Genomic DNA, 19,663 nt, shown 5'->3' with positions numbered 1-19,663 from the left:
CAGTAGGTTTCTTTTTTCTGTAGCAGTAAAGCCATCCTCCTGTCTGAGGTGAGAAGCAATGAGAAGATGCCCGCTCCGTTTGTGGTCTCCACGTGTGCTCTTTGACCTTTTGGGAGTCTGGTAGATAATCAGTTTCTCATATGACTTGAGACTATTCAACTCTCAAAGCACAATTTATTGAGATATCTATGACCTTGATTGAATTATCCTCCTATAAACATGTGCAACATGAATGAATCTTTTAGAAGCTTAATACCAAACAAAGCTTGGATATTTTAGTCCATTGTTTCCTCCCTCTTGTAATTTTTTTATTTAAGAAAAATTAGTAGAGAAACTAATAAAGTGATTCCCTTAAGAGTAGTCAGAAATCTGCATTATTTTTCCGTAGAAATGAAAATTCTAGATGTGGACATGTAATGATTGATAGGCTCCTTGATGGTTTTCTGCAAAGTTAGATCACCAAGAAGTGAGTAGGAAATTCGAGGTGAGGAGGCCTTGAAGAGTAAGCTTGAAGAGTGTATTTGTTGACTTAAATCACATGAATATAATTCTTCTGGTGATTATGATTACCAGTATAGCTTCGTTAGAATATAGAAGTTCCAGAATACAACCAAGTCAACACCAACACCAAGTCAACATAAACTTCAACCCCAATCTCCAAAGGTCCCATTGACTTAAATTTGACTTGAGACTCATCAACAAAAAAAAGGAAACCAGATCTTGGGTACAGTACAAAGTCTATTTTACTATTGAAAATATAAACTGAAAAAAATTATCTTCTCTTTACTTTTAATGGCTTCTTTATTGGCAATGAGAGAAAAAAGAAACATTAAGGGATGCTGAAATCTCACATTCTCTAAATAAGCTTTTCAGTTAAAAAGTAAATCCATATTAGGCCCCTGGGTGGCTTGGTTGGTTAAGCCTCTGACTTTGGTCCAGGTCATGATCTCATGGTTAGTGAGTTGGAGCCCCACATCAGGCTCTCTGCGGCCAGAACAGAGCCTGCTTCAAATCTCTGTCCCTCCCCTGCTCTCTCTCTTTCAATAATAAACACTAAAAAAAAAAAGTAAATCCGTATTATATTACATAAAAATAGAAAATACAATATTATAGAAAAACAAATAATATGATGTTATTTATCTCTATGTGAAGTTACCAAGATTTGAAACATTCAACTTATAATCAAACATTTGATTCCATTTGATTTATGTCAAAGGGCATAAAACATGAATAAAATCCAATATATAAGAATAGATCTTGTCTTTATATTAACTAGCACAAGAATCAAATAAGGGTAATGATGTAAAATATATTGCACACGTGCCCCAGAAGTCTTTAATGAGATGGCAGGAAAATCTTGGGATCATCCCAGCCCAAGTTGGTATAGCAATCGCTATTATTCAGAGTTGGCATTGGAGGTCTGTGCCTTAAACCTGTACTGGGGACTGAGCAGAAAGAAGCTGAACTCAGGAGCTGTGGAGGGCCGTGTCTCGTGCGGTGTGAAGGCAGTCAGCCTGCAGGGAAGGACAAAGCTCACGAACACGGAGAGGCAGAAATCAGGAGCAGGGATCACCCGGCGCTAAAGAAGCCTGTGGAATTACCACCCGCACTCCCATGTTCTTATTTCACGTATTTGTTGTTGATCTGTTCATCTGGTGTTTCATTCAATTCCACTAACCGATAGATTTCTGGTTTTTTGCTTAAGCTGTTTAGGTTCCTGCCAGTGTCACGACGGTAAGTACCCGTTTACCGCACACTTAGGGCTTTCTGTGTGCCCGTAGTTCCGCTGTTCCTCCCCAAACTCTAAAATGTTCTCTTAGCACACCTGTGAGTGATTTATCTGATGCTTCTACTGGTCAGATCTCCATATAAAGTGGAGGAGACACCCCGGTCGGTCTATTTAGGCAAGGTTGAGGAAGGGCAGTGAAATCGCACTGCTGGGAGAGTTGAAGGAAGTATTAAAATGGGCAAAAGTCGGAGGAAGTCCACATGGTTCAATAGCACGTCTGTCTGTCACCCAGCCACTAGCTATGTGAAGGTGCAAATGTACAGACACAACCAACTTATTACCACCAACGGACATCTGGGTTTCTGAGTGACAAATTTGTGGTTAACAAATTTTCTGTCTCGTTCAGGGTTGCCAGGTGAGACTTCCTTGTACTAGTTTCGATACTTACGTTATATTCATGAGTTAAGCTTTTTTTTTGGGTCAACCGGGTTCATTTTGGCTCAGGGCTTTCATGGACGTGGAGGCTCCGCTTTGCAGACCGTCACTCATTTGGGGATCAACCTTGTTACTTCCTGATAAACCATTTCTGCTCATATTTGTTATCCATTTTATCGAATTGGGGGCTCTTAAATTCAAATTAAAAGTCATACTCGTGACATAAGTGTTCTTGTTCTAGGCTGAGATTTGGCAAAGGGAGGGCAGGGGGACACATTTTAGCTTATGGGCTTTGAATCCTGTATGGTTCCTTCATGGAAGTTTTTGACATACGGCCCGAATACGTGAATTTTGCCGAACGTGTCTTCATTTTTTTTTTCCTAAGTTACTTTAAGATTTAAGAACCTTAAGGGTATAAACTATACTGTCTCTAAATTATAGACAATAAACTACTATAATTTTAATGTTGTTTTTTTTTTTTTAATTTATTTTTGAGACAGAGAGAGGCAGAGCATGAGCAGGGGAGGGTCAGAGAGAGAGGGAGTCACAGAATCCGAAGCAGGCTCCAGGCTCTGAGCTGTCAGCACAGAGCCCGACGTGGGGCTCGAACTCACGGACTGTGAGATCATGACCTGAGCTGAAGTCGGACGCTTAACTGACTGAGCCACCCAGGCGCCCTAAATTACTATTTTAGAAACCATACATGAAATATACCATACAAGACCACAGAGCAGACCAAATGATTCTGAAGTTCCAGACTGACAACTCCTGAGTCAAAGAAAGAATTAGAAGGATTTGTTTGTAGTTTTAAAGTGGGGTGACTGAGTTGGGAATACAATTAATATGGAGCAAATAATATCATACCATTTAATTAATAAATCATCTGTAATGTTCTATATTTCCATTTCTTTCTTTGCTGAAAAACAATTACTGTGAGCTGCAACCTGTTAGTTTGGTTATTATTAGAAAACATTAGCTAATTTTGTTTCTACCTCGATACTACAATTTCAGGTTTGTAGCTTTCATGAACTTAAGGAAAAGAAATTTTTAAGTAAATAAACATTGCATATTCCCAGGGGTGGTTCCTCATAACACTAAATGACATTTACTTAGTTTTTGCACATTAAATTAAGTTTTAGGCTGAGGAACAACATGTGTTTTTTCCTATGATGGGCTGTTCCTAAAAATAAATCTATGTTTTAATTTAATCCTTCAGTGCATTCTCATCCTGTGAATAATGCCATTTTAATGAATTTTACATTAGTTACAAAAATCCCGAGCAACCTAATACATTCCTATAAGTTCCAAACTTTGGGGGTTTCAGTGCCAAGCTTCTAAATCCAATTTAATCAGAGTAAAAAAAAAATGTTAAAGTGTTTTTGTGATGGCTTCTGAAATTTATATACTTTGCCAATATAGCTCACAAACAGTTAAAGTCACTGTTGACTTTAGAAGAAGTTGATATCTCTGTCTCTCTCTTTAAAAACATATTACTATTATTATTTTTAGAAAGAGAGAGAGAGAGAGAGAGAGAGAGAGAGACTGAGAGCTGGGAGAAGGGCAGAGGGAGAGAGAGAGAGAGATAGAGAGAACCCTAACGCAGGACTTGATCCCACGACCCTGGGATCAATCATGATGTGAACCAAAACTGAGTCGGACTCTGGATTCACTGAGCCACCCAGACACCCCTGGTTTTTGGGGTTTTTTTTTTCAGTGAATAATTTTTCTGACTTTCTTGTTCCATTCTTAGTGTACAAATATGGAGAAAAAATATTTTTAGCAGCTCTTAAAGATATTCATTGCAGGGGAAGATCAAGTTTGCTGCACAGACACTATCCAAGTCCAAGTCTGGGGGGACGAAGAGGGCTCCTTGCCCTAATAAAAGAGGGGGAAAGCCAGAGGGGATGCCGTGGTGCAGGGGCCACGACAGGACGGCCACAAGCAAGCACTGAAGACAAGAGGCAGTTCAAGGAAGATTTCTTTTTAGTGGAATCCTCGGGATCCTGCTGAAACAAACCTTCAACAATTCTACCCCAATTTTACCATATTCTGGGTGCAGTTGGATTTCTTCCAGAAACTGGTGAAGGAGCTGAAATCCTCGTTAAGGTTGCACAGAGGTCAAAAAGAATTGAGCTTTGTAACAAGGGGAAACTTATATTTCTTTTGATGATATACACAGAAGTAAACGTTTGCAATTTGATTTTATTGCATTAAAAAGCCTGGTCTTAAGTGGCATGCTATCTGCATAGATCCCATGAACAGAAATGCAGTCCAGTCCTAAAAATTACTTAAAAGAGGTCAAGTTGATATTAAAATGTTAGAGGGAACTAATTTGTAAATTGCAGTAGCACATCTTAAAATCCTCTCTTTCACTCTTTTCTTTATCAATATCTCCCATATCCAGTAGCTTCTCTGTATCCCTCAACCTCCAACCCCAAATCAGTCTCCACTTCTATCCCAATCTCCACTCAAATCTCCTCTCAACCCAATAAATAACAAAAGATATTTGTTTTTTTAAATTTTTTAAAATGTTTATTCACTTTTTTGGAGAGACAGGAGAGAGAGAGCGAGCGAGCAAGTCGGGGAGCAGCAGAGAGAGGGAGACAGAATCCGAAGCAGGCTCCAGGCTCCGAGCTGTCAGCACAGAGCCCGACGCGGGGCTCAAACTCACAAACCGTGAGGTCATGACCTGAGCTGAAGTCAGATGCTTAACCGACTGAGCCACCCAGGCGCCCCACAGAAGATATTTGTTGAGCGTACACAACTTTTTAAGCAACTTGATGAACGATAAAGCTATATTGGTGGATAAAACAGAAAAGCAGTCCTGTTCTCATGATCCTGCACTATTCGTTCTAATGGGGAAATGAGGCAATAACAAAGACATGAAAGTAAAGTATATAATACAGTTATATAGTTATACGTGATAGAGAGGGATAAATAATAAGAACCAGCAACAGGGTCAGTGAGTCTACAATGTCTGTTGGAGGGAGTGGTGGCCAGTGGAGTTCTTGCTGAGAAGCGGATTTTGAATAGAAACTGTAGAGAAAAAAAAATCAAGCCATGAAAATATATGAGAAGAAGGCATTCCAGTTTGAGGAAAGATCAAGTACAAAAAAAATCTGTGTGCAGAGTAATTCTGGCACGTCCAAGGATGGGGAAGGAGGGCTTTGTGACTGACGGAGAGAGTAGAAGGCAAGGTTAGTAAGAAAATGGATCAGAGAATGCGCGTGACTTTACATGTAATAGACAGATTTTCTGGTTTTTTTTCCTGCATGAAATGGAAGCCATTTCTGAGTAAAGGGGTGACACTATGTTATTATGTTTTAACAGACTCTGAATTGAGAAAGGAAACACTAGAGACTTTTACAGTAGTTTAGGAAACAATGGTGTTTTGGACCGGGGTGATGATAAGGGGGTAATATGAAATAGCAAGAAAAATTTGGAAGGTAGCACCAATGGGATTATTTTGGTAGACAGTTTGGGAGTTGAGAGAGGAGAGAGAGAGAGAGAGAGAGAGAGAGAGAGAGAGAGAGAGAGAATGGAGTCATTATTATTTATGATAGCACATTAAGGATGAGTTGGTTTAGGGACAAATACCAAGAATTCAGCCTGAGATATATTCAGTCTGAGATTCTGATTATATACTCAGATGGACAGGTCAGGTAGGCAGCATGGGTTTGGGTCTGGATTTTCAAAAGGCGTCGGAGCAGGAGATAGCAGTTGGGAGAACAGAGGTGGTATTTCATGCCATGGAACTGTGCGAAATCCCTAAGGGAGTGAATACAGATAGCATAGGGAAGAAGTACCAAGACTGAGCTTGGGGCATTGCAACGTTTAGACACGGAGTGAAAAAGGGAATATAAAAGAGAAAAGAAAGACGAGCCAGAGAGATAGGGAGAAAGCAGGTGAAAGTACCGGTTTGGAGCCCCAGGGAAGAAAGCATTTTCTTAAACCAGCATTTTCTATAATCACATGGGTTAATGCTTCTGATAGGTCAAATCTGATGAAAACTGAAAGATGATCACTGGGTTCAGTGATTTGGCGATCATTAGCGAGCTAGAGAAGAGCAGTTTCAGTGGAATGAAGGAGACAGATCATGACTTAAGAATGTTCAACAGAGGGGCGCCTGGGTGGCGCAGTCGGTTAGGCGTCCGACTTCAGCCGGGTCACGATCTCGCGGTCCGTGGGTTCGAGCCCCGCGTCGGACTCTGGGCTGATGGCTCAGAGCTTGGAGCCTGTTTCTGATTCTGTGTCTCCCTCTCTCTCTGCCCCTCCCCCGCTCATGCTCTGTCTCTCTCTGTCCCAAAAATAAATAAAAAAACATTGAAAAAAAAATTAAAAAAAAAAAAGAATGTTCAACAGAAAGGGAAAACTTGGAGAAAGCGAGTTATAGAAGGCCCTTTTCAAGGAGTTTTGCTAAAAGGGAAGAAAGAGAAAGGGGAGCAACAGTTGGGAAGGAGAGCGAGGTCAAAAGGGAGCTTTTATTTTATCTATCTTCCCTTCAATTATCTATTCATCTGTTCATATTTAATCCTGGGAGAAATGTTTATAGGCTAACAGACTGATCCATTAAAGAGGGGGAAATGATGACTCTGAACAGAGAGGGAGAATGGCTAGAGAGATTGACAATGGCTAGAGCCAGGTCTAGCAATGACCTTGAGGGGGCACGAAAGGATGGGGATGGAACACACAGGTGTGGAGTAGGTCTCGACTGGGAGCATTAGAATGACAAGGTCAGGAGTCTAGACCCTGCTTCAGCTCCTTCTGCTTTTTCTTTTTCTCCTTCTCTCTGATGGCTCCATAATCTAAATGTAAATTATCCCTTACAAGCTGGAAAATAAAGAATCTTACCCAAAAGAACCCAGTGAGGAAGGATGGCAAAGACGCCATGGGAACCTACAAAGAGATGTGGTAGGAGCCTAGGGTAGTTGGGATGTTGGAATATTTCACATTTAATATCTTTTTTTTTTAGCTCTTAGATATCATTTATATTTGCAAGCAGGAGTGATTAATGATTCTATTTCAGCAAAATAATCTTGTGTCTATCTGCTGTATGGAGAACGAGTTGAAAATCGAGAAAAACCTATATAATCACCAATTGTTTAGATAATGCAATGCCCATCAACGACTTCACTCTTTTTCTGTGGCTGAATTGACTGACTGTTTTCTCCCACTGGAAGGACACAATATGGATTTGAAGGCTTATACAGGACCCCAGATAGTCTGATCCCATGTCAAGGCACCTTATTGTTCGACATTAAACATTTCCTTTTGTTTAAGTTTTCTCAGAGGCCGTTACTAACTAAGGGAGGGGGAGGGTAGCTTTGGATTCTTTTGGGAAAGTTAAAGATAGATTAGGAAGCTGCTGATCGTACAGAGTTCCTTAAAAATATGTCCACGCATAGGAAGAACAGTGAGCAATCAAAGGCAGATAGTTTTTTTTCTTTTTTTTTTTAATTAATTAATTAATTTATTTTTTAATTTTTTTTAACGTTTTATTTATTTTTGAGACAGAGAGAGACAGAGCATGAACGGGGGAGGGGCAGAGAGAGAGGGAGACACAGAATCGGAAGCAGGCTCCAGGCTCTGAGCCATCAGCCCAGAGCCCGATGCGGGGCTCGAACTCGCGGACCACGAGATCGCGACCTGAGCTGAAGTCGGACGCTCAACCGACTGAGCCACCCAGGCGCCCCGAAGGCAGATAGTTTTGATAGCCATTACAAACTAAACATTCCGGATTGAGATAATTACCAGTCATCTGTGACAGCCAGTGAGGATTTTATCTGGAGTATCTAACTACAAAATGAAGAAATCTTAATGGGTTAAGCTAATGAATTTGTATTTAACTTAACTTGATAGTTATTTTCAAATTACATATTTGTGTGTATATAATTAAGTACATCTCTAGAGATAATGTATATTACCTATAAAATATATGTGTGTATCAAACATATACCTAACACAAATTTTATGGTAAAAAGATTTCCTCCACAGCAACTTTATTTCTGGGACAAAATCCTTGTACTAGAGACAATAGAGATGATTCTTGCTCCCCTGAACTGGGAGAATGTTTCATGGCCCTCTGCTTGCAGAGGCCTCTCTAAGGCTCTGTTTCTGATTTTGAAACCACAATTTTGTTTTGTTTTGTTTTGTTTTTATTGGAGAAGGTTTCCAAATTGAGAAACTCCAGAACTAGAAAAACCTGAACGCATCCGGGCCTTGGATCACTTTAAGTATTCAGTCCAGAATGACAGTTGCACCCTTCTAGTGTAGTCTGATGCAGTATAAAATCCCAGACTCATTACATAGACTCTCCTCCCCCAGCTCGGTTCTAATTCAGACTTGAATTTCCGGGTATTTGGGGGCGGGTCCTGCTGGCTTCTCTTGTCTTTGCTTCCCTCCTGCTCCAGTTAGGTTCTGCTCTTGACCTCCCTAGGATTGGCCTCAGGGGGAGTAATCACAAGTGGCCAGTGTGGTAGCAATCTGGTATGGCTCGGCAAATTATCCCAAACTGACCCCTTTCCTCTTACCCGGTGAGTGTTTTGGTGTATTTCTCGGCAATATTTTTCTCCTGAATCTTCTCTCTGCTGCTCACCTGATGAGGCCGGTATCTTTCCTGGGCTGGCCATCTGTGACGCCTCTTCTGGCCTTTAGGTTGCTTCTAGCGTCCATCCTGTCGTGCTGTCCCTCTGCCCTTTTGGACAGAAGCCTCCAGGCAATTTCTTTTGAAAGGTTTCCCATGGCAAGATCCATGTTTGGATTTTGAGAAACTTCTCTGGGTGTGGAAACGCAGCTTGACCCAATGCACTGCCCTCTCCTTTCCTCTAGGCCTTGAATTTCTCAAGTCACTTTTCTTTGGCTTGAGGTTAAGGGGAAACATCACGTCTGCTTCCCCGTGGGTGTGTGTGGGTCAGCATAGCTCACTGCTAACTTACTCTGGAGAAAACGTCTCAGTACTTTCCATCTTTTTAGGCTAGGGTCAGTGAGTAGCTAATGCCAATAGGACCAGTTTGGGGCTGCTGTGTCCTCTCCTCTGCCCCATTTTAAACATTCTGAAGGAATGGTATAGCATCCGTCTTCAGATGTAGGTGTACTTAGAGCTTATTGTTTTGCGCTTCACCCGAGAGAGATTAAGTCGAAGCAGGATGAATGGCCTGTAATAACCCATTATACTCCCACATTGGAAGACACAGGGAAAATAAGACACAGAAGACGGAAGACACAGAAAATAAAGATGAAACAAGTCCGAAAGAAGATTTTGGCCAATGGAACCAATGCACAAATATGGCAGGACAATCCTGTCCTGTGAGAAGGTGGCCACCCAAGTCTGGAGGGACGACTTGGGCAGTGTACTCAGAATAAAACCTTTCCATTTCTGACTCGGCCAATCAGGCACATCTTTATTTAAAGTGGCCTATAATTTCCTTTTCCAATCTAAGTTTTGACTTCTGGGGATAGCACTTAAAGACAGAAAGGGCAGCGGTATGGAAATGTAAAGTCTGAGAACCAATGGATATTTGTAAATGGGCTCACAAGAAAGAATCTATCTTGGTTTCCCACAATCTTATAATCTACTTATTTCTTTGGTTGTAGGGATCCAGTTCCATAACATATTCTCCAGGCCTCTATAACGGTTTAGAAACATTTATCATCCAAACACCCAGCAGGTTAACCTCTAGCCTACACTGGTCCTCAGAAGAAGTAAGATTTTATGGAGATTTTACGGACACATCAATACTGTGTCCGAAACGGAAGTAGAAACTTACCAGTATCAAAGACTGTGTTGAGTTACTGGGATAAAATTATTAAACTGTTAAATTCTTTTACACATAGATGATTCTTGGTTATTTTCATCATACGGTGGCATTTATTTGTGAATTGTCTCAGATTTCACACACCTGTTTACCACGTAGGCCAACAGAGGACCTGACACTCGTAGATACTGACGTGCACTCTCAAATTGGATTCATCGATCTTAAAATCGACGTTGAAAGTAACAGTCGGCTATGCATTTTTTGCTTTGGCCTGCCTCAAAGTGAGACTGGGGGCGCCAGGCAAGCCAGTGTTAAAAGGTCTCACGAGAGGCACACCGAGCCTTCAGCTGGTGGGATGGAAACGCGGCGTGCACTCTCGCGAGACCTGAAGTAACCACAGCTGCAGCAGCCAGAGGGAGGAGCCGAGCACCGGAAGTCCTTCATCTGGAGAGCCGGCCCCCACGCGGGAAGGGGCCTGACTTTTCTTTAAAAGAGACCATTTTCCCGGAAATAGGAAGACGCCTACTTGGCTGGAAGTTCCACTTCCTTGAGCGCTCCTCCTCTTCTGGAAGTTTTTCTGTCGCCTGTGCTCGCCTTTGCCCCCTTTCCTTGTTTTATCCTTAGAGTAGAAAAGAATGCTTTTAGTGTCTCCCTCCTAGTTTCGCCGAACTGGTTGAGTATCTCGCTCCTCCTGCCTCACGCCCCCGTGTAGCTGGGAAGGTGGGACCCGGGCATGTTTGGACTCCGGGGACGCTGAAGGAAGGGCAGAGAGAGGACACAGAGCCCCTCTTCTGCACCTGCTACCAGCCTAGGTCTCCTCTAGTCTCGCCTCCCGCCGCCATGCACCCCGCGGCCTTCCTGCTTCCCGTGCTTGGAGCCACCGTGCTGTGGGGAGCGGCCCCCATCCGGGGGCTCATTCGAGCCACTTCAGACCGCAATAACAGCATGGACTTTGCAGACCTGCCAGCTCTCTTTGGGGCTGCCTTGAGCCACGAGGGACTTCCCGGGTTACTTGTGGAGGCCCAGCCCGCCAACGCCTGCAGCCCCATTGCCCCGCCCCCCCCGGTCGCGGCCAACGGATCGGTCTTCGTTGCACTCCTCCGAAGATACGACTGCAACTTCGACCTCAAGGTCCTGAACGTTCAGAAGGCCGGGTATGGGGCCGCTGTGGTACACAATGTAAATTCCAATGAACTTCTGACTATGGTGTGGAGCAGCGAGGAGGTCCGGCAGCAGATCTGGATCCCGTCTGTGTTTGTTGGGGAAAGGAGCTCCAGGTACCTGCGTGCTCTGTACGTCTATGAGAAGGGAGCGCAAGTGCTCCTGGTCCCGGACAATAACTTCCTCCTGGGCTATTGCCTCATCCCTTTCACAGGGGTGGTGGGACTGCTGATTTTGGCCGTGGCAGCAGGGCTGATAGTTCGTTTCATCCAGCACCGGAAACATCTCCAGCGGAATCGACTGACCAAAGAGCAACTGAAGCGGATTCCTACACACGACTATCAGAGGGGAGACCGGTATGAGGTCTGTGCCATCTGCCTGGACGAGTATGAGGACGGAGACAAGCTGAGGGTCCTTCCCTGTGCCCACGCTTATCACAGCCGCTGTGTGGACCCCTGGCTCACCCAGACCCGGAAGACCTGCCCCGTCTGCAAGCAGCCTGTTCACAGCGGCCCTGGAGACGGGGAACAGGAGGGAGAAACTCCGGGGCAAGAAGGTGATGAGGAAGGGGAGCCAAGGGACCAGCCCGCCACAGAACGGACCCCGCTTTTGGGCTCCAGCCTCACGCTTCCCACATCCTTTGGCTCCTTAGCCCCAGCCCCCTTTGTTTTTCTTGGGTCTTCAATAGATCCATTGCCCTCCCCATCCTCCTCGCCCTCTTCTGCAGCCATCCTGGTCTGATACCCCTCTCCCCCCACCTCTGGCCACCTATTTGCACAGCCCCTGTCCCTGCCTTCAGTCTAACCTTGTGAGGGTCAGGACGCATTTCCACCGCAGGTTTCTTTCTCCTTTACTCAACCCTATCCTTTCGAGGGGGCTGGAAAGGGACGGGGTCTTCGCTTACTGGGCCAATAAAATTGTTTTTGTGGAGTGAAAACAAAAAGTCATTCAGATAAGTGCGAAAGCCATAGGTGAAAGCTGTCAAAGGCAATTTGAAAGAGCGTGTTTTAGTAATTCGTGCCAAGGGTGACAAAAAAAAAAAAAAACCCAGAAACGTTATCTTAAATCCCTCAGAGTATCTTAAATTTACCTCGGGATATTAACATTTTACATTTGGCCTTGATGCAAATTCTCCTATCTGTAAGAATTTCAGCGCATTTCTTTTAACCATTTTTGAGAGGGGTGGATATAAATGGAATAAATGACTCTTATCTAAATGTTGAATTATCGTCAGTTAATGCCTCGAGAGTGCAAAACTGTTGAAATGTCCATGGGGTCATGGCAAAAAATAACTAGGTTGCGGGTCCCCTGTCCTCTACTCTTCTTATGTGGTAAGTGCCTGTGTAAACATAACACGTTTAATGGCTTTACAGCATGTGGTCTTTTAGTATTCAGATATGGCTAATTGGGGTGGAATTTCAGGAGGATGCATTTTAGCTTTGTCTTTTGTTTAAATGAAGGACCCATGCTTTTCACCTGAGAGAGGTGACTGTTAGGCCATATTTTCTGTGTGTGGAGCTGCCTATGTGTAATTCAGGAGTTAGCTAATACCCTTCCTTTTTAGAAATTAAGGTCATTTTCACCTTTTAATGATTGTTATTATTAGCTAAGCAAGTTCTTATTGTATGCCTGCTTTCAGCTCACCTCCGACTTCCTGATCCTGCATTGATAATGCAAATGATTAAATACTCTGTTATTTGGATTAGAATGTTCTCTTTCATGCAAGCCTTGAAATAACTTTTACACGGCAAGACTTCCGTATTGGAAAACAGAGTCAGTAGTCATGAGAAAATGTAATATTTAAGTGAACGTATAGTTTTATTTCAATAAAGATGCATGTAAAATCACAGGTTTAGAACTGAGACGGTTCTATTAAGGCAATTGCAAATATGAGTCCGATGGATGATCTGTTCTGTTCATTAATGTTATGCTCCAGGTTTTTATTTCAATATTTTTCACAATGTGCATCTTTTGGCATGAGATTCTATTAAAATGTGTGCATTGATGAGCATTAGACAGTATTGAGGGCTGCACAACCATGCGATCTCCAAGGAACAGACGCTGAGGTGGAGTTTTGTGTTTATAAGTTGGTTGAGGAGTGAAGGAAGCAGAACTGGGCAGAGGTAAGAGTTGAAGCCATTGCCCAAGAAGTCTCAGCGGGTGCCCCAGAGAGCACTGGAGCAGGGATGGCCCCGTAAAGATGTCCCAGATCAAAGCAAGAGAGCAGGTCCACGTGACCCTGAAGTCACCAGTCATTTCTTATAGGCTGGCACAGGGGGAGAGGAGTGATCTTGGGCCAGGTAGCTTTCTTCAGGCAAGGACAGTTTCTGGAGAGAAACTCTGCTGAGAACCTTTGACCGCCAAGGTTTAGTCCTGAGTGGACTGGGGCCGGGTGGGGGGTGGGGGTGGAGGGGTGTTGGGCAGACCACTATAGCATATTCTATAACGATTTACTAAGGGTGGGTGGGTCCAAAGAATAACAAGTGTGCGAAACTTCCCTGGCTTACATTGTGCAGCATTTCTTTCTGTTTTAATATGACATTCTGAGGTTAGCTCCAGAGGTGAGCAATGTATGGAAAGTGGCTAACTGCTACCTGTATGAACTTCCTCTAAAGGGAAGGAAGGCCACAAGAGTGGCCTTTGTTAAGCCCAGTGGAGGATGAATGAAAGTCACAAGCAAAGACTATGAGACGTTTCCTGTACTCATCACGTGTCCACTGAACATCTCCTGAGCTTCCATGACATTCCAGGCACAGCAGGGAGCTGTGATGAAGAGAAGGAAGGTCTCATCCTCAATTCTCTGATATTCGGGAGAACACAAACAAGTAAACAGCCATTACGTAGCGTGATGCTTGTGACAATTAGTAAGAAAGGGGATATATGATCAAGGAAGAATTATCCACCCGTGTGCTGGAGTGGCTGGGCTCACACTGGCTCAAGAGAGCCAGTTGCTAATTCTGGAAGCCTTGCCACATCGTTGCTAAACACAGGCATTGCCAAACATTAGATTATATAAACTTACTATTAAATAACCTATATTAAAAACAAAGCTAATGCACGCTCATCACTTCCTAATTATTTTACTCTTCCTTACACTCTAGAGGTCCTTTCTGTCTGTTAGCCCTGCCTGCATATAGAGCTCATGCAGGGGTGTGCTGCCGCGCATGTCTTCTGATCTCTGTGTCAGTGACATTACATTGGAGCCTGAAATTGGTTGCGACAGAAGTATTTATACCACAGAAGCTGGCAAATACTTCTCGCCCATCTCGCTTCCCCTGGGTTGGATTTATGTATTGTTTTGCTGGTTACCTAGACTTAACAAAGTGATAGAGACAGTGGCAATAACGCAGATTAAATTTAAATGTGTGTCATGTCTTCAGCCGTTAGGTTACCAATAGCACAAAAACGTGAGGAGCTATCCTTCACGTGTTTGAAAACTATCTGGCGAATAAGTCCCCATGTCATCGATGAATGAGTGAAGTTGTCAGTACATCTTCACTTTCCCCCCTTTTGTCCTTCTCGTTAAGATAAATGGAAATATCGAGTAATATTTATGTCAGAACTATATGAGTTTGTCAATGCCGTAAGCAACTTCTGAATTGGGAAGCGATCAAGCATTTATTCAGAGTCTAATTTTGCGAAAGCACGGTTCGGTTGCAATCATAGTTTGGCGGAACGGGCGAGAGTTCAGCAATCATCAGCCTAAGTGTTCCGGGAGGATAAGTTGGCTGTGTCGTATCTACAACAAAGAGCCTTGTGTATTTTATTCTTTTGGTAAACTGTGCACTACACATCCCTTTGCATCAGTAGAGACTGTAATACAATTGTGCGCGTAGGCGCATCTCCGCATTTTCCCCAACAAGAGTGGGTTGCTAATCGTTCGCCAGCATACGACTAGGTAAAGCAGAGCAAGTGTAGACGTTCACCCAGTCACTGTATGAGCACGTGGGAGGGCGTGTGACCCATTCAGGAAGGACGGCGTGAGGGGAGAACAGAGAGGAAAAGGAAGGTTTAGCCGAGGCCGCTAGTTGGAGGCAGATTCCATTCCACTCTCTCACACCGTGTTCTGCTTTGTAGCAGGTCACACGAAGATGAAGTTCTCGGGCTCCTCTTTCATTCTGCCATCAACACTGCCGATCACGAATGCACTGGCTCCCGTGTGGCCTGGATGAAGTCCCCAAGTGCAGCACTTCTCACACTCCTTACTCTTTCTGCTACGACCACATTTTTGTGACCATCTCTTCAGCGCTGTTGAAATCACCTGTTCTCGCTGGTCAGGTGCTTCCAGGCGGTCTGGCTCTGTGTGGATTCTCTCCAGTGCTCACTATTCCTTGCGTTATTTTGGGAAACCTAAGCCTTCTCCTCATCATTGGAAAGCCCCGTCTATCCATTACCCCCAATGGCAGGGCTACTCCCTCTAGGTCCTGGCTTCCATATTGGAATATTTTACTCAGTGCCCCCGGATCATTTTTCCTAAGTCCCAGTTCTCAAGTCTCCCCCCCTCCATGTTTATTTTGCTCTTTTCCTCCTATAGATTTACCGTTCTTAATTTTTGTAGAATTCATGATCGAATATTTGACAAATCAGAAATCTCTTTAAATTTAAATGTGAAACTTCATGGGTTTTTCCAGTCAAAACCATTTTCAGCATTCTTTAAAACATTAAAAAAGCGATGAATAAAAACTGTGTTTTAAAGACAAATGCATGGGGCACCTGGGTGGCTCAGTCAGTTGAGCTTCCGACTTCGGCTCAGACCATGATCTCGCAGGTCGTAGGTTTGAGCCCCACGTCGAGCTCTGTGCTGACAGCTCAGAGCCCGGAGCCTGCTTTTGGATTCTGTGTCTCCCTCTCTCTCTGCCCCTTCGCTACTTGCACTCTGTCTCCCTCTCTCTCAAAAATAAACATTAAAAAAATTAAAAAAGAAAGACAAATGCAGAACTATTATGACTTAATGTTTTTGCTTTACAAAGACTTTTTTTTTTCTTTAAAAAGTTCATGGTATATTGGGGCGCCTGGGTGGCGCAGTCGGTTAAGCGTCCGACTTCAGCCAGGTCACGATCTCGCGGTCCGGGAGTTCGAGCCCCGCGTCGGGCTCTGGGCTGATGGCTCAGAGCCTGGAGCCTGTTTCCAGTTCTGTGTCTCCCTCTCTCTCTGCCCCTCCCCCGTTCATGCTCTGTCTCTCTCTGTCCCAAAAATAAATAAACGTTGAAAAAAAAAAAAAAAGTTCATGGTATAACACGTCCCTAGCCTGTAGATTCCTTAAGGAAAGAAACAGTAAATGTTATCTAATTATCATCAGGTACTAGCTCAGTCACTGTCATATGCCCCAAATGAATACCTAAATATTTTTAAGTCATCTCTTTAAAACTTGATTATATAAATGAGATTATAAACTTTTTTTTAAATTTGTAATAAGTATGTCACCGTATCAAAGCCATGTGCATGGACATCAGTGGAATGTTTTGAAAGATGTGTTAATGTTTTTAAAGATGCCGTTACAAGTTCTGTCTCTGCTGCTTTCTCAGATGGTCATCCTAACTCCACACATTAAAAAAAAAAAAAAATCTATTCATCCAGCCATTCTATCCTTCCATTTTTTTCACCCAGCTGATCAAGCAGTCATTCCTTCTGTAAATACTAGCCTGTGTGTTGGTATTATGACAGTGTGCAAGATAGATAGGGCATTGCTCTCACGGAAGGAAGAGAGGATTAAGCCCATCATGTAAAATGTGATATAAAAATACATCTCTAGTACTCACAGTAGAGACTTTTTGGGCCTTTAGGTAAGGAAGAAAGACCTAGAACATCGCAGGGGAGGAAATGAAAATTATGCTCCGTTCTCAAAGGTGTAAAAGGGCTTGGCCCAGAAACGAGGAGAGGCAGGGGTGTTTAGTCAGACTGGGGCACAATCCCTGTAAACCTATGGGGAAGAGAATGCGATATGTTCTAGAAACAAAAGGAATCGCAGTATTTCTAGGGCTTGGGTTACAAAGCAGGGAGTAAGGAGTGATGTGGCCGCCAGCGTGATGAGGGGCTAGAATGGGAAAGACCCCATCAACTGGTTAGACAGTTTGGAATTCTCATCATGACTGAGGATGGGTTACTACGTGAAAGGGGGGGCAAGACTAGGGTTTGGGAGGCCAGTTAGAAGGTGGTGCAGTAGACCAGGTGACAGAGGATGGTCACCTGACCTTAAGTGGTGGCTCAGGGTTTGGGGGAAAAAAATGGCACCATCCAGGTAAACACTGTCACAACGGTATGGAGCATCAAAGAAGATCCAAATGAATAAATCTTCACAGTCCAGAGCCACGGGGGAAAATCTGTTTCTACACAGGTCAGTTGTATCATCTTTGTAAAGGTGATAATTTTTGATACCTTATTTTCGAGAGCTTGTTTAGCTTTCTCTTTAGCAAAACTGATCAACCTCTGTTATAGTGGAAGAGACAGAAGACAAGAGAAGGACATTTAAACAGAGGAGATGCTTTTCTGGAAACCTGTAAGTTGGCTGTTTCACTTGGGAACCAAATCCAAACAAGATGCCCGACTGTGCTTAATGTGCATGCCCTCTGGGCTCGTGAATATTCACACTATTGGATGGGTCACATGCAGAGTCAGGGGCTTTTGTGGTCTCCTTGGAACGGGATGAAGACCACGGGGAAAGACCAAAAAGCTGAGAGGGCATCTCAAGTCTGGAGCATCTGTCCACTCGATTGAAAAAGGCATCAAGGCATTTGGAACATTAATTTTGGAAGAAGACGACTACAGTAAATGATAATTGCTGCATGAAGACATGGCATTATTGATTTATAAAAGCCCGTTTGAAGTTTTAAAGATCATAGATAGATTTCCGTAAGATTTCTTTCAGCACCACATAGATATGCTTAAAGGATCTTCCTTAGTTAAACATGATCGTTATTCAACATTTGACCATAATTACTGATTGTGGGTGTGTGTATGTGTGTGTGGGGGGGCTGATTTTCTCTTTTTATCACTGTAGGTTACTGTTTTGGTGAATTTCAGATTGCTTATTTTTTAAAGATAATTTTATTTACTTAAAAATGAAGAGCAACTTTGATTGTCTGATATTTCTTGCAGTGGACCTTCATCGCCAAAGAGATGGTTTACTTTGCCTGGAAAAAGGAAATGTGACCCTAGGATTACACCCTTGAGAGATGAGACTTCAGTTCAAATTGGAATTCACGGAGTAATTGCAGCCTGCGGTAATGCATCTTCAACAGCTTAAAATAGCTATTAGATGGGTAGAAGTTTCCCCTAGAGGAACAGCCGTGTTCACTAGGGGATGCCTTTTGTCTCCTCCAAACCACCATAGCAGCCTTTGAACAATGCACAAAGAAACACAATATTGGATATTTTCCGGAGTGTTCTGAAAATTAACTGAGAACAAATGTACTCTCATCTCTTTTGGATTGTGTTACAAACAAAAAATAGATAAAATAATATCAGCGAAGACTCCTATTTGAGTTCATTTTGGGGAGGTCATAAAATTGGAATTTCCTGAAGCTCGTCCTCAAGGTACAAACAAGTACCTGAACCAATTCTTCATTTAGTGGGTCATTAGAGCCCTTTCATCGGTGCTTTTTACAGAAAAAAAATGTAAACAATAAAAAAATGTCCTTTTTTTTCCTGCCCTTGTAGGCAAATTCTGATCAACAGCAAACAGTGAGGTATTTCTTTATTTTTACTTTTAAAATGCTTATTTAGTTTTTGAGAGAGAGAGACAGAGCGTGAGCAAGGGAGGGGCAGAGAGAGAGGGAGACAGAGAATCTGAAGAAGGCTCCAGGTTCCAAGCTCTGAGCTGTCAGCACAGAGCCGGGTGTGGGGCTCGAACCCGTGAACCATGAGATCATGACCTGAGCTGAAGTCGGCCGCTTAACTGACTGAGTCACCCAGGCGCCCCATGCATTTTTTTTATTTTTAATTGCATCATGAGCCACTGGTTTTCTTAAACATTCAGTGAACCTGACTAGTTTTTTTCTTGGTTAGAATTTGCACAGGAAGTGACAAGATCGAAATAACAATAATACATTTTAAAAGCCCTTTGAAGAGTCCTCCACTCGTACAGGCGGTTTTGCAGCACAGAACAAGGTGCAGATGCCGGGGAGCGTGGCAGGTGGGACATTGAACCACACCTACTAGATAGGAGGCTGCAGAAACGCAGATGAATGGCAAATGCCCCCAAGGGATCCCGTAGGAAGGGGGCAGCCAGGCTGAGATGAGAAAGCCTGGCTGTCAGAAGGCTTATAAAAAAAACACGCCCAGAAGAAACGACACAAGGCAAATCAGGAAAGCGAGCAAAAAGGCTGAGAGTCCAGAGAGAAGGGATTCATAGCAAACTGGAGGAACAAGGAGGTGAGTGACAGTCCGGTCGCAAAGGTGGGTGATCTGGGAGACAGGGAACCTGTGAGGGGGGACAAGGCAGGCTGCAGGCTGATCCGATCCAATCAGTTCGGGAGGTAGACGTGCAAAAATGCAGAGACGCAGCCCGGCAGTTCGTTCAGAAATCCTTGGATACAGGGGTAGCCGCTTAAAGGACCCCGATTGGGTTTAACGAAGGACAAGCAGG

General features: G+C 43.4%; 1 protein-coding gene across 1 annotated transcript; it reads left to right on the top strand.

The window, feature by feature from the left end:
• Positions 1-10,435: 10,435 nt before the first annotated feature.
• On the top strand, positions 10,436-12,856 carry LOC125170264 (E3 ubiquitin-protein ligase RNF167-like). Its single transcript, XM_047866725.1, has one exon. The coding sequence runs from the start codon at positions 10,759-10,761 to the stop codon at positions 11,818-11,820; it is 1,062 nt and encodes a 353-aa protein (XP_047722681.1). The 5' UTR covers positions 10,436-10,758; the 3' UTR covers positions 11,821-12,856.
• Positions 12,857-19,663: the final 6,807 nt, after the last annotated feature.

Source organism: Prionailurus viverrinus, chromosome A1 (genome assembly GCF_022837055.1).
Source record: "Prionailurus viverrinus isolate Anna chromosome A1, UM_Priviv_1.0, whole genome shotgun sequence".
Lineage (NCBI taxonomy): Eukaryota > Metazoa > Chordata > Mammalia > Carnivora > Felidae > Prionailurus > Prionailurus viverrinus.
Note: the sequence above shows the minus strand (reverse complement) of the source record. Positions and strands in the feature narration are given on the sequence as shown.